The following is a 13,753-nucleotide window of genomic DNA, read 5'->3' as shown; positions in this document are numbered from 1 at the left end:
CCTGACTGTTAGAGCAGTTCCTCAGTGGAATAGGCTTCCTCGGGAGGTGGTGGCCTCTCCATCCTTGGAGGTTTTTAAACAGAGGCTAGATGACCATCTGACAGCAGTGAAGATCCTGTGAATTTAGGGGGAGGTATTTGTGAGTTTCCTGCATTGTGCAGGGGGTTGGACTAGATGTCTCTGGAAGTCTTTTCCAACTCTATGATTGTATGATTCTATGATATTGGCCTATCATTTCTGGTTCTCTTTCCTTTTACAAAAATTAAGGAAAAGAACCCCTACCCAGGTGAACCTTCCCAAAGAGCTTCCTTACAAAACCACAAAGGATGTATTTTGTTTAAAAGCAATATTAGAATTTCCTGCATTATTTTTCATTATCAAGAATGTGCTTCTTGACAATCAAGGAAAATTAAAAACATTTGAAATATATACAAAGTTAAAGTATCCATAATTTGCAAGTCTATATGTCACCCTTAAGATAATAAAAGCCTTCCCATAGTGGCAAAATTAATTGGTTAGGACTGGGAAGGACTGTGGGGTTATCAGGTTTTGGCCTGTCGAAGTATCAATCAAGAGTACTTGCGTGCCAATGGTTCAGTTTGCTCCTCTCTCTTGCCCAAGTGGCTGTTGCAACCAACCTTTGTTCTGGTAGTTAACTGGCTCTCCCTATTCTCCCATTGGCTGAGCTGCCTGTTGCACTTGGCTCTCCGACCACCATTTTTGGCACTCTTTTGCCTAAAAAGGAGGTTAAAGGCTGCAAGCAGTCATGCCACGAAGAGAAGACAACGATGGATTTTTATCAGAGGGGGAGGGTCAGAACTTCACCTCCGGACCAGCGATCTCAAAGGGAGCAGGCAAGACCCAGCAGCGGCTTGTGCGGGACTCCCCATTGGGGCCTCCATTTCGCAGCATGCAAGGAGAGCACACCAAAAGCGACCGCTCATTCAGCGAGACGAGACTGATGGCTTCGGGCCTGGCAGTCTCTCTTCCCATCCAGGGGTGGTGGTGAGCGTGACGATCCGGGAATAAGCACCGCGGGTGCCCCTTTTAGCAGCAACAATGCAAGGGTGGGGGAAGGAACGAGCCACCTTGCACGTGACTCACAAGTAGACCAGTCTGAGAGTTCCCAGCCAGGAGATCTCATTCCCATGCTTCTTCCCCCAGGGTTTCTCACTATGCTGTGTGATATGCAGGAGATGGGTTCCTTACATAGAAAGTGGGCCAGACCCAACAGATCCCTCTCTGCATCCTCCTCGAGATCCCCTTCCCCTCACTGAGGGCCCAGGTCACGAAAATGCCCGGGGCCAACCAAGGCAGCCCAGAAGTGCATGCCAGACCAGGGACGAGATAGGACTGGGGAAGGATCCCCCAGCAGAGATGACCACCAGACACCCAGTGACAGGGAAAAGGGCGAATTTTCCTCAGACGAGGACCCAGATATAGAGGTCCCAGAGCCAGTGCAGAGATTTTTCAAGGCAGAGGCTGAGCCGCCTGTTGCACTGATTCACAGAGCAGAGAAAGAAGCCCTAACTTACAATGGCTGAGAGAGGGAGGAGGAGAGAAACAGCCAGAGACACTTTCCTTGATTGTCTGAGAACTCCCTATCCTCCTCTGGAAAAGGAAAAAATGTTATCAGAAAGAGAGTCCTGATCTGAAAGGGATCACTACAGGCCTTTGAAAGAGCACTCATTGGGGCCAGTCCTGACAATGGCTGCCAGTTCCGGGTTGGTGGGCATTCTGTGCTGGAATTTTAGGAGAGCATAGGAGTTAGAGCTTCAGAGTGGGACCTGCCAGATACAGGTTCTTGATGTGAAACCTGACTGGGTGATTTTGGGCCAGTCACAGACTTCCAGTCTAGCCCACCTCACAGCGTTGGTAAAAGGAGAATGATGTAAGCTGCTCTGGTCCCCCCTCCCACTGTGGAGAAAGACTGTCCTTTTCCTACACAGAAGCTGCAGGGAAGGGGAAGGTGATGATCAGATGAAGTCAGATCAATTTCCCTACAATGGTGCATACTCTATGGTAAACCACAACACAACCAAGCCATGCAAAAAAGCCTCAGATCATGCCACAAGCTCACACTGATGCTAAATGCCACAAGGCTGAATATGACAGGAAAAGGCTGCAAAAATTCACTGCAAACAAAAGGAATGCTGAGCTTCAGCATCTGTGTGACTGTCATCATAACCCCCCGCCCCCCCCCCCACCAGTATTTATTCTTCCTTATCTCCATTCTGGACCACTTTCAGGGCTTTGAGCCACCACAGACACGAGGACACACACACGTATGTGGGGTGGGGGAAGCCAGAATTTGTTTCAGCTGTGGGGTGGGTGGGAAAACAGCAAGGGGGTGTGTGAATTAATGTCATGGGGGGGGATTGGAAGGACAGCGAGGGTGTAGGTGACTGACTGTCATGGATGGGGGATAGTGGCATGCCAAGGATGTGGGGGTAATTGAGAGGAAGAGGTGGTTGGGGGGTAGTATTAGGAGGAGGAGTGGTGGTGCAAAGTTGGGGTGGGAAGACACCAAGGGTGGGGGGGAGTAAATGCTCGCCCTGAGCCTCTTTCTGGAGCCCGTTGTATTTTCCTTCATAACAGGCCTTATTCTTAGTAAGAACAATAAATGCATAAGGTGAACTGCAGTAAGAAAAAAATAATATCATTTTTTCTACAATTCTTCCACATCAATGAATTTTGCATCAAGGGCAGTAAACGCATACAACACACACACAAACACTCCTCTTTTGGAGTGTAAGCTGAACAATGATATACATCCATTATGTCAAGAGAAAACGAGAAATGTTCTTGCAGTAAAATGTTTCAATTATTGCCGTGTGGAATAAATTTCTTAAGTCTCCTCCTACCAATAATTAGCAAATTTATGAATGGAAAGGGAAGTAGGGCTCAAATCTCAGCTTTTTATTCTCAGTTTTCTTAATTGATAAGCTTCTAGAAGATCCAAGCAATATGACTCAGTGAACTTCTACCCAGGATACAGTTACAGAATGCATGCAGAATTGGCTCTGCAATTTTTTCTCTTAGGACATGGCTTCCTGCACGTCATTAAACAATTCCACTTATAGTTTTTTTCTGTACACGAAACAGTACCCAGAAATATATTCATTATGCCACTGGATACACATTGAGGTGCAGAAATCAGAAAACACAAATCCATGAATGTATTTTCAGTTCTTGGCAGAATTACAGTCCCTCCTGATAAACTGGAAATAATTCTCCTCACCACACAGATACATGTTCTTGGCTTGTAAAAATATACCAGATATCTAAATATTAGCAATTATTAATGGTAGATGCCTTCCTTTAGAATTGTAGACATTTGTTAATTTTCTAATATCATACATCCAGAACATGTTTCATTGTTTCAAACTGAAAATAAAAATTATAGCTCCTTAAAGGAACTGATGTGAATTATTCAATATACAGGTGAAAGATGAATCTATTTAAAAGACACGTCCTGCCTCCTGTAAAAGTGTGTATTCAGAACCAGTGTTTAATTAAGATACTGTGAAACACAATGACTTACCACCACAAAGCAAAATCTGTGGGACATTTTTTGCCCCATAATACATTAGAAATTTAGCTTGGAGTAGAAATATACCCCAGAACATGATCTGTGTAAGTTTTTTCAGAGTGTAGCTTCAGTAATATGGTAGTTTACATATTATAGAGTAGGGTCAGTAATAGATAGGATGTGCTTTGCATGCAGAAGGTCCCAGTTTCAACTGATAGCATCCCCATTTAAAGGATCTCGTAGCCAGTGTTGGAAAAAGACTTCCTCTGCTGGTTAGTGTACATCGTGCAGAGCTAGACAGACCAATGGTCTGACACAAGACACAATGTATTTATATGAAGCCCATCCAAATAAATGCACATTCTAACAAAATCATTGCAGAACACTCCCATCATCCTTCACCCCAATGTAATTCAGACTAATTTACTTACAATATCTAGCCACTGGTGAACAGCTACAGCCACCTGTGTTCCCAAAGGTTTAGTTAACACAAGCACATCTCCTGGTACGGCATTATCTGGCCTGCAAGCAAGGCACACACACATACACATGTGAAATGATTATTCCTCAAACACAGATCTGGAACAGCACATATTCAATGGTTCTCAAAATTAACACTTAAGCAACCTGTGAAATTCACTCATTTAGGAGACAGACGATTGAATGCCTTCCACTGAGCAAGAGATAACACATCTCAAGTGAGGAGGTCTCTACACCAAGATTCCATGGAACCTGCTTCTACATAAAAGCACTTAAGGCCTCAACATGGCCACTGTAAGAATATTCTCAAACCTCAGATTCTGATGTTACAACAGATCAGGAAATGCTTTTCTCCCCAGTGATCATTACTGAACTCAATGTAATGTAACGGGCAGCTGAACAAAATGGTAACTGCGGAGTTGTTTGTTAATATGACTTTCCAGGCATTCTCAAAATGTAATGTTCAATGGCCCTTTTGTACCAATTAAGGAAATCTACAGTCAATTAGTATTCACTCCAACAGAACCTGAAGAACAACCAATGCTGCAGGGAGAGCTCTCCTCACAGGACCAGCTCCTTTGGGGGCTATGCTGGGGTGCCCAGTTTCAAGCTGGCAGCGCAGCAGAGGCAGCCAAGCAGGCGATCGTGCAAGGGGACCTCTCCCCACAGGACTGCCTGTTCTACAGGGTCTGCTGCACTACTCAGTTTCAACCAGGCACCCCAGCAGAGCTCCCAGAATCCTCTGGGGAGAGGTCTTCCCTAAGATCAGCTGTTTTTAAGGCTCTGCTGGGGTGCCTGGTTTCAAGCTGGGCTGGCTGGAGAAGGAAAGGAAGACTGGGGAGAGATCTCTCCGTTGTATCCTATGGGCCCCCTTTAAACCCCTTCTCTAGCATCGCACCACAGCCACAGCCTGATCTCTCCACTGAATTCCTTCTTGGCATCACACCGCAGCCCAGTTTCTTCATTGTATCCTATGGGCCCATGACACTAGAGAAGAGGTTTAAAGTTTAAATCCCATGAAGGCCCATAAGGATACAATGGAGAGCTCTTTGGCTGGAGAAGGGAGGGGGTGGCATTTAAATGCCTCCCTCTCCTTCCCCCAGCCATAATGAACCACAAATCCCCAAGCCACGGATTGCTTTATAGATTGTTTTGGTGGTTCACTTTGGTTTGGGTTCATGAAATAAAAATGAAACAAACAAAGCAAGCCACCCTTTCCCCCAGTTTGTGTCCATCCCTAGCTTGAAAAGGTAAGTTTCTATTTTAGAAAGTGGAACGCAGCAAAATGCTGGCACCAGTGTTCCCTCTGAATTAGTGTGAGCTAGCTCACCATTCTTTAGCCTCAGGCTCACACATTTTTGTCTCAGTTCAGTAAAAATGACCCCAGAGCAAACTAATTTATGCAGTAGCTCACAACATTGATGCCAGTAGCTTACAAAACAGAATTTTTGCTCACGACTCCACAGCTTAGAGGGAGTACTGGTTGGCATGCATTTTAAATATTTCAGGCATACATCATTAATATCCAGAAATGCAAACTATAACATTACAGAAAGGATGCTACTTATGATTTTAGAAGTAACTACTTTAAACAGCTTTTAAAAAAAAAAAAAACACAACATAGATTTATAATCTTGGGGAGGGACAGTGGCTCAGTGGTAGAGCATCTGCTTGCTCAGAAGGTCCCAGGTTCAATCACCGGCATCTCCAACTAAAAGGGTCCAGGCAAATAGGTGTGAAAAACCTCAGCTTGAGACCCTGGAGAGCAGGGGAGGGACGGTGGCTCAGTGGCAGAGCATCTGCTTGGGAAGCAGAAGGTCCCAGGTTCAATCCCCGGCATCTCCAAAAAAGGGTCCAGGCAAATAGGTGTGAAAAACCTCAGCTGGAGACCCTGGAGAGCCGCTGCCAGTCTGAGAAGACAATACCGACTTTGACGGACCAAAGGTCTGATTCAGTATAAGGCAGCTTCATATGTTCATATGTTTGGGGAGGGACGGTGGCTCAGTGGTAGAGCATCTGCTTGGGAAGCAGAAGGTCCCAGGTTCAATCCCTGGCATCTCCAAAAAAGGGTCGAGGCAAATAGGTGTGAAAAACCTCAGCTTGAGACCCTGGAGAGCCGCTGCCAGTCTGAGAAGACAATACTGACTTTGATGGACCCAGGGTCTGATTCAGTATAAGGCAGCTTCATATGTTCATATGTTTGGGGAGGGACGGTGGCTCAGTGGTAGAGCATCTGCTTGGGAAGCAGAAGGTCCCAGGTTCAATCCCCGGCATCTCCAACTAGAAGGGTCCAGGCAAATAGGTGTGAAAAACCTCAGCTTGAGACCCTGGAGAGCAGGGGAGGGACGGTGGCTCAGGGGGTAGAGCCTCTGCTTGGGAAGCAGAAGGTCCCAGGTTCAATCCCTGGCATCTCCAAAAAAGGGTCCAGGCAAATAGGTGTGAAAAACCTCAGCTTGAGACCCTGGAGAGCCGCTGCCAGTCTGAGTAGACAATACTGACTTTGATGGACCCAGGGTCTGATTCAGTAGAAGGCAGCTTCGTATGTTCATAATCCATGTAAGATTTATAGACCTGACCTGGTTGGCCCACGCTAGTCTGATCTTGGCAAATCTCAGAAGCTAAGCAACGTCGGCTCTGGTTAGTGCTTGGGTGGGAGACCACCGAGAAGTCTCGGGTGCTACACGGAGGCAGGCGATGGAGAACCACCTCTGAACGGCTCTTGCCTTGAAAGCACTACGGGGCTGCCGTAAACCAGCTGTGACTTCACAGTACTTCCCACCACCACCACCACCACAAGATTTATAAAGTGTTTATAGTTACTTATCATGAGATGATCAAGAGCAAGATGGACATATAAATACTTTTAGTATTTAAAAAAAAAGTTTAAACAAATTAACACACTACCGGACACAGAACAGATTTCTTTTAATTGGTTATATTTAACAAGTGTGTAGGTGTCTACCTGTAATTTTAGAAATAACTGCACCTTTTAATTCAATATCATTAATATCTCAACTCACATTATAAATTCATTAGGTTGACAGACTGTTGTAGCTACTCCTCCTAAAATGATCCAAGGGTTTAACACCGTTTGACCACCAGTCACGGACGTTCCTGCCTCTTCTGCTGCATCTTTGAAACCCTGGATAACGAGAGGCATCACTTTGTCCCTTTCCTACAAATCAAAAGACAAGTAGAAAAACTGAATGTTTTCCCATCCTTAGAAGAAAAAAGTCTGTATTAGAATAGTACAGCAACTAACCTGCATAGACCTACTGAATCCATTTATAGCTTATAAGTAATAGAAACTGTGAAAAGAGTAGAATCAGGTATTTGGTTTTCTTGAAAGAGCCATTTTTCAAGAACACAAGTAAATAAAACAAAGTATATGTCAGTTTTCAAGGACTTAAGTCTCTTCTTACAGGCTGAGCACAGTTCTTATGCAAAATGTAATACTCTTATTGCACTGCTGTAGGAGAGGATAAAATAATACAAAAAAGTAAAGAATGGCCCTGTGGGTTGTAAATTATCACATGCAATTATTCTGTCTTGCTTTATTCTGCACCCCACCCCCAAGCAGCTATGTGGAACTGCAAATACAAGTTGGGCAACTGAACAGCCTAAAAATGTGAACAAAATAAAGCTGCTTGATATGTCAAAATAACATGCGAGGGCGGGGGGGGGGGGAGAATATATATATATATATATATATATATATATATATATATATATATATATATATATATATATATATGCAAGTCAAAAAAAGGAGAGAAGGAAGGCAGTAGTGAACGGGGAATAAATGGAGGGGGTACCAGAACAAAGGAAAGGGGGGTGCCATGATGAAGTGGTGTGTGTGTGGGGGAGGATAGACTATGCCCCCTTACAAAAACAGCTGTGGTTCCCTGCTTGTGTTTCCAGATGTGTTAATAGTTCTTAATACTGTTTTTCTTACCAAAGAGCTAGAAGCAGTTTAATTGCTTGTAATATGTATCTGTATCTATCACTTCTTATAAATAGGAACTGTTTTTGCAATGTTTCTGGATAATGTTCACTATACCTACTATAATAAGAACATAAAAAGAGCTCTGCTGGATCAGACCAGCAGTCCATCTTGTCCAGCATCTGTCTTACACAGTGGCCAACCAGTTACTCTTGAGGGCCAAAAGCAGGGCATAGATCTTCCCCTTCCCCTGATGTTGCAACCTGTCACTGGTATTCAGAGGTTTACTGTCTCTGAATGTGGAGGTTGATAGCTTCTATTTTAAACTCTCATATTTGTATAATTTTCCCTAACTCCCCCAACGGGCAACAACAAGCTAAACTTGGGCACAATAGCTTTCTGCTCTAACAGTGGTAATATTTGCAATTATTGTTTGTCTAAAGCAAGATACTTATACTTAGTTTTGTGAGTACACCAAACAGCCCAATCACATATGGAGTAGATACTGCATCACCCTGTACCTTTGCAATCCCACACTTTTGCACAATGTCTACTCGGCAATTTGCTGTTCACGTTATCATTTAATTCTGTATTTCTAGTTTATTGGTATTGGCATTCAATTTTGTATTCCTAGTTCGACTTTATGGTACACTGAAAATTTTATAGGGAACATTCACATTGTTGCTCTCATCGTCATTCAACGTTGTACTGATAAGTTATTGCTGGCCCTTTAAGGAGGCAGGCAATACGAAAAGCAAACACTGTGAAGTACTGGCTAACAACATTTAGCAAAACCTTTTTAAGAGTCACATAATCTTTTTGAACACATTATAAAGAAGTACAACATTACAATATTACAAGAAAGGACCATCCAATGAGCAACCGGATATAGGCTCATTTCGTCAAAAAATTTCCTCAGGAGTATTCCTATTTCCTTCAGGGTTATCAGCCTCTGGTTACAATTCAGTGTTGATGCTCTCTGCAACATCTGTATTTTCTTCAAAATCTCTAAACCATGGTAATTACAACGAGATACAACACAAAACTGAATGGGAGAGATTTTGAGAGATGAACTGAGCTCTATTTTTCATATTTACTAAATCACCGCAACACCATCTCCTATAAATGATATAAAACACTTCAAAGTCATACCAGAGCCTTAGTACTTCCCTAAGGATCTAATGGAACACCAGTTATGAATATTAATTATAACTTACCCCATTAATATATTAATCTTTGTTACTATGACCAATGAACTAATCCTAATTCGTCTCAACCTCCTAAATAGGAAAATTACTTCTGACAAGGTTGTTTCATAGAAAAATCTATCAATGCTTACGTGATTCCAGATATGATGATTCCCACATTGAAAGACTCTTAAAATGTATCATGTCTAAGGCTCATTTAAGTGGAGATAATGCATATGGTTTCAGCCCATAAAATTTTTGATCAATGTTGTATTGCGGTTTATACCTTTAAGAGATATTCAACACACAGCTGCATGGAGTTACCTAGAATAGGCTTCTTTAAGTTCTTTGTAGGGAGCATTTGCCAGCATAATTCAGAAGGCTTTTGTATCTGGTTAGAGAAGAGGTACAGGACTGGCTTGCTAATAAATTAATATATTTATTTATTTATTTATTCTATAACTTATATCCCGCCCTTCCCACAAAATGGCTCAGGGCGGCTCACAGCAAACAATAAAACAGAGTTCAGAATTATTACATTTAAAAGTTAAAACATTTAAAGACCTAAAAACCTTAAAATTTTAACATTAAATCTATACCGTATGAGTCACAGAAGTCTAATAAGCTACATTTATTTCCCAGTCAGGCGTAGGCTAACCGGAAGAGGGTTGTCTTACAGGCCCTGCGGAACTGAGCAAGGTCCCGCAGGGCCCTCACCTCTTCCGGCAGCTGGTTCTACCATGTAGGGGCCATTGTGGAAAAGGCCCTGTCTCTGGTTGTCTTGAGACGGACTTCCTTAGGCCCGGGGATGGTGAGAAGGTTTTGAGTCCCAGACTTCAGTACTCTCTGGGGAACGTGTGGGGAGAGACGGTCCTTCAGGTAGGCAGGTCCCAGGCCATATAGGGCTTTAAAGGTAATGACCAGCACCTTGTACTGGACTCGGTATGTTATTGGGAGCCAGTGCAGAGCCCGGAGACCCGGCCAAATGTGCCCCCACCTTGGGAGGCCCAATAACAGCCGGGCCGTGGCATTCTGCACCAGCTGCAATTTCCGGGTCCGGCACAGGGGCAGCCCCATGTAGAGGGCATTGCAGTAATCCAACCTCGAGGTGACCGTAGCGTGGATCACTGTTGCTAGGTCGTCGCGGTCCAGGAAGGGGGCCAACTGCCTTGCCCGTCTAAGATGAAAAAACGCGGACTTGGCAGTGGTTGCTATCTGAGCCTCCATCTTTAGGGACGGCTCAAGTAGCACCCCCAGGCTCTTGACCCTGTCCGCTGCCGTCAGCGGCGCACCGTCAAAAGCTGGCAGGGGGATTCCCCCCCCCCCCGGTCCCCGACGACCCAAACAAAGGACCTCTGTCTTCGCAGGATTCAGTCTCAGTCCGAGCCACTCAGCCATGGCCTGTAGTGCCCGATCCAGATTTTCTGGGGCGCAGACCGGTCGGCCGTCCATAAGTAGATAGAGCTGGGTGTCATCAGCGTACTGGTGACACCCCAGCCCATACCTTCGGGCAATCTGGGCAAGAGGTCGCATATAGATGTTAAATAACATCATAAATATATGAACTGAGAGCATTTTATATCAAAAGGAAGAGCTTGCTCCTAATATAAATATTGTAGAGAGCATTTTGCCAGCAAAATCCAGAAGGCTTTTGCATCTGGTTACAGAAGAAGTTCAGGACTGACTTAAACTCCTAATATAAATATAAACACAAGTGGTACTGACAGGAAAGCTCTTAAGTAACAATTGACAATATTTTTAAAAATCATTCATTTAAAGATTTAATAATAATAATAGTATTTAATTTGTATCCCACCTCAGGGCGGCTCACAACACAGGCACTTCAACAATTAAAACAATACATATTGTAAGTACATACATATTATAACTCAACCATTTATAAAATTAATCATCATTGTAATTAAAAGCATTCTAGTATTAGATTAATATTAAAAATTTGGTGTTATACATCGTACAGTTTTTCCGTGGCGACGGTATTCATTCAACAGTATGCTGTAAGATCGTTAAGTAAAGGCCAGCTGAAAAGAGCAGTCTTGCGGACCCTGTGGAACTAAGCAAGGCTCCACAAGGCCCGCACCTCTTCTGGCAATTGGTTCCACCAGTGGGGGGCTGAGATTGAGAAGGCCCTTTCTCTAGTAACTTTCAGTTTGGCCTTCTTCAGCCCGGGGATTATCAATAGATTTTGAGAACCAGATTGCAGTAGTCCACCCCCGAAGTGACCGTCGCATGGATCACTGTTGCTAGGCCGCTGCACTCCAGGAAAGGGACCAACTGCTTCACCCGCCTAAGATGAAAAAAAGCGGATTTAGCAGTGGCTGCTATCTGGGCCTCCATTGTCAGGGCAGGCTCCAGCAGCACCCCCAAGCTCTTGACCTTGCGCACCATTTACAATGACGCACCATCAAATGCTGGTAGGGGGATTTCCCTACTCTTTAAGAATTATTCACTTCCATTCAGCTTTGTGTTGTATCTTGTAATTACCATGGTTTATTCCAAGATGAGAGATTATGAAGAAAATAAAGATGTTGCAGAAAGCATTAACACTGAATAGTAACATGAGGCTGATAACCCTGAAAGAAATAGGAATACTCCTGAGCAAGTTTTTTTTGATGAAATGAGCCTAAATCTGGGTGCTCATTGGATGGGCCTTTCTTGTAATATTGTAATGTTGACTGGGGAAGGTAATCGCAAGCCACCCTATAAAAAGTCTGCCAAGAAAATGATGTGATGTGACGTCACGCCATGGGTCGGTAACGACTTGGTGCTTGCACAGGGGAGTACCTTTACCTTTTTACTTCTTTATAATGTGTACAAAAAGATCATGAGACTCTTAAAAAGGTTTTACTAAATGTTGTTAGCCAGTACATCAGTGTTTTTTGTATTGCCTGTGATCAATATGAACTATGATCCCAGGTTATTGGCCCTGTAAGGATGGGCATCCAACCAATATACAAATCCAGCTGATGCAGCTGGCTTTTACTTTGACCCCATTGTTCTAATTTGAATTAATGTATTTTTGAACTCCATACTGTGAGTTGGTTAACTTTCCTGGAGCATTTGTTCGCTTTTGCAATATTATTCTAACTAGTTTTTATTTTACTTTGTTACAGATTGTTTTTTTATTTTTGTTAATTCTTTCAATATCAGTAACAATAAATTTCATTATTTTCTTTGGTATTATGTGGGAATATATATGAAGCATTTGTATTTGCTGGATTTTTCTTTCCTACAGATTAACAAGGTCACATATGAAGTAAAGCAGTTCTGAAGAAGAAGATATCAAAATGGGACAATTAGCCAGTGAACCATCACAACTCATATTGTTTTCATACTGACTGCTTTATACTGTTTTGGGACTTTTCATAGTAGTTAACTTCAATTTTCAAACTGACTGTCCTTTGTAGTGACTGTTATCAATACAAATGGCTTTGTACCTTTTTGCAACCTCTGGTACTATGTACTGCCTTCTGTCTAGTCAATCTAATTTTGTACTCCTAGTTCTATTAATTCAACATCCTACACACTGTATTTTTTTCTCTTTCTGCACTATGTATATACCCTTGAGTCTCATGAGAAAGGAGGGCTATAAATTAGCTTTATAAATAAATTACATGGTTAGTTCTGAAATGCAAAGTGAAGAAACTGCAGACTGGAAGGTGAGAAGCAGAGTACATACACATGAGCCTGCTGCTATTCTTCCAAAAGCCCTCTTCTTCCTACCCCCCCCCGCCCCAGTTCATAGCCGCTTTCTCCCCAGCCTAGTTTCCAAGGCTAGGTTTGCTTGTGAGGTGAGGAACAGCAATAAAAAGAGGAAGGGTTAAGGACCTGAAATTTCTTTCCTAATGCCCCCCCCCCCACAAACAAAAAAAACAGAAGAAAAACCCAAGGTTAGCAGCAACCAGCTAGCTTAGAGGTGTCCAACTCATTTGTTACAATGGCCGGATCTGACATAAATGGGACTTTGTGGGGCCAGGCCATGAGTTTCATAAAATGTAATGCCAAGGAGGGGAGATATAAACTTTGTAAAGGATACAGACAAACACAATTAAATATATTTTTAAACTTAAAATACAAACATACTTAAAATGTTTGTGATATTTTGTTTAAAATGGACAGGTGCATAATACCAGGATTTAGCAACACAATTTCTCAATAAAACATAAAGAAAAAAGTTCAAGGATCACAGCAGAAACGAAAAATATAACTGCTCCGAGACTATGAAAACATGAAATGGCTGGGCATTGGAAGCTTCTCTCCCCACTCCTCAACCCCGGGTCTACTCAGTGTCAATCCTACCCCTATTTGCCCAGTCTATTGGGTTCAATAATGTTTCAGTTTATTAAAGCATCAGGAAAGATAGTGATTCAACATTTGGCTTGAGTCAAGACTGAAGCTCACATCTTAAACATAGACTTACAGATTGCAAAAAGCCCGCAAAAGCAGTCTTGTCACCCCCCTCCCCCGGTTCCCACAACCTCCATTCCCACAGTCCCTGGCAAGTGTAATAACATCCCCAATGTTGCCACAGCCTCAGGCAACTGCAATGTCACTGATAACACAAACTTAAACACTCTGTTTCTCACGGTACCT

The 13,753-nt window shown here is 43.0% G+C and overlaps 1 protein-coding gene across 1 annotated transcript in view; it reads right to left on the bottom strand.

The window, feature by feature from the left end:
* SEPHS1 (selenophosphate synthetase 1) overlaps positions 1-13,753 on the bottom strand; it is a 48,082-nt gene that overhangs the window by 20,702 nt on the left and 13,627 nt on the right. Inside the window, exons 5-6 of the mRNA XM_060257951.1 lie at positions 7,033-7,187; positions 3,964-4,054 (exon numbers count right to left, since the gene is read on the bottom strand). Of these exons, the coding sequence (XP_060113934.1) occupies positions 3,964-4,054; positions 7,033-7,187 (246 nt within the window). The remainder of the gene's footprint in view (positions 1-3,963; positions 4,055-7,032; positions 7,188-13,753) is intronic.

The sequence above is a fragment of the Heteronotia binoei genome, chromosome 17, assembly GCF_032191835.1.
Source record: "Heteronotia binoei isolate CCM8104 ecotype False Entrance Well chromosome 17, APGP_CSIRO_Hbin_v1, whole genome shotgun sequence".
In the NCBI taxonomy this organism is placed as follows: Eukaryota; Metazoa; Chordata; class Lepidosauria; order Squamata; family Gekkonidae; genus Heteronotia; species Heteronotia binoei.
Note: the sequence above shows the minus strand (reverse complement) of the source record. Positions and strands in the feature narration are given on the sequence as shown.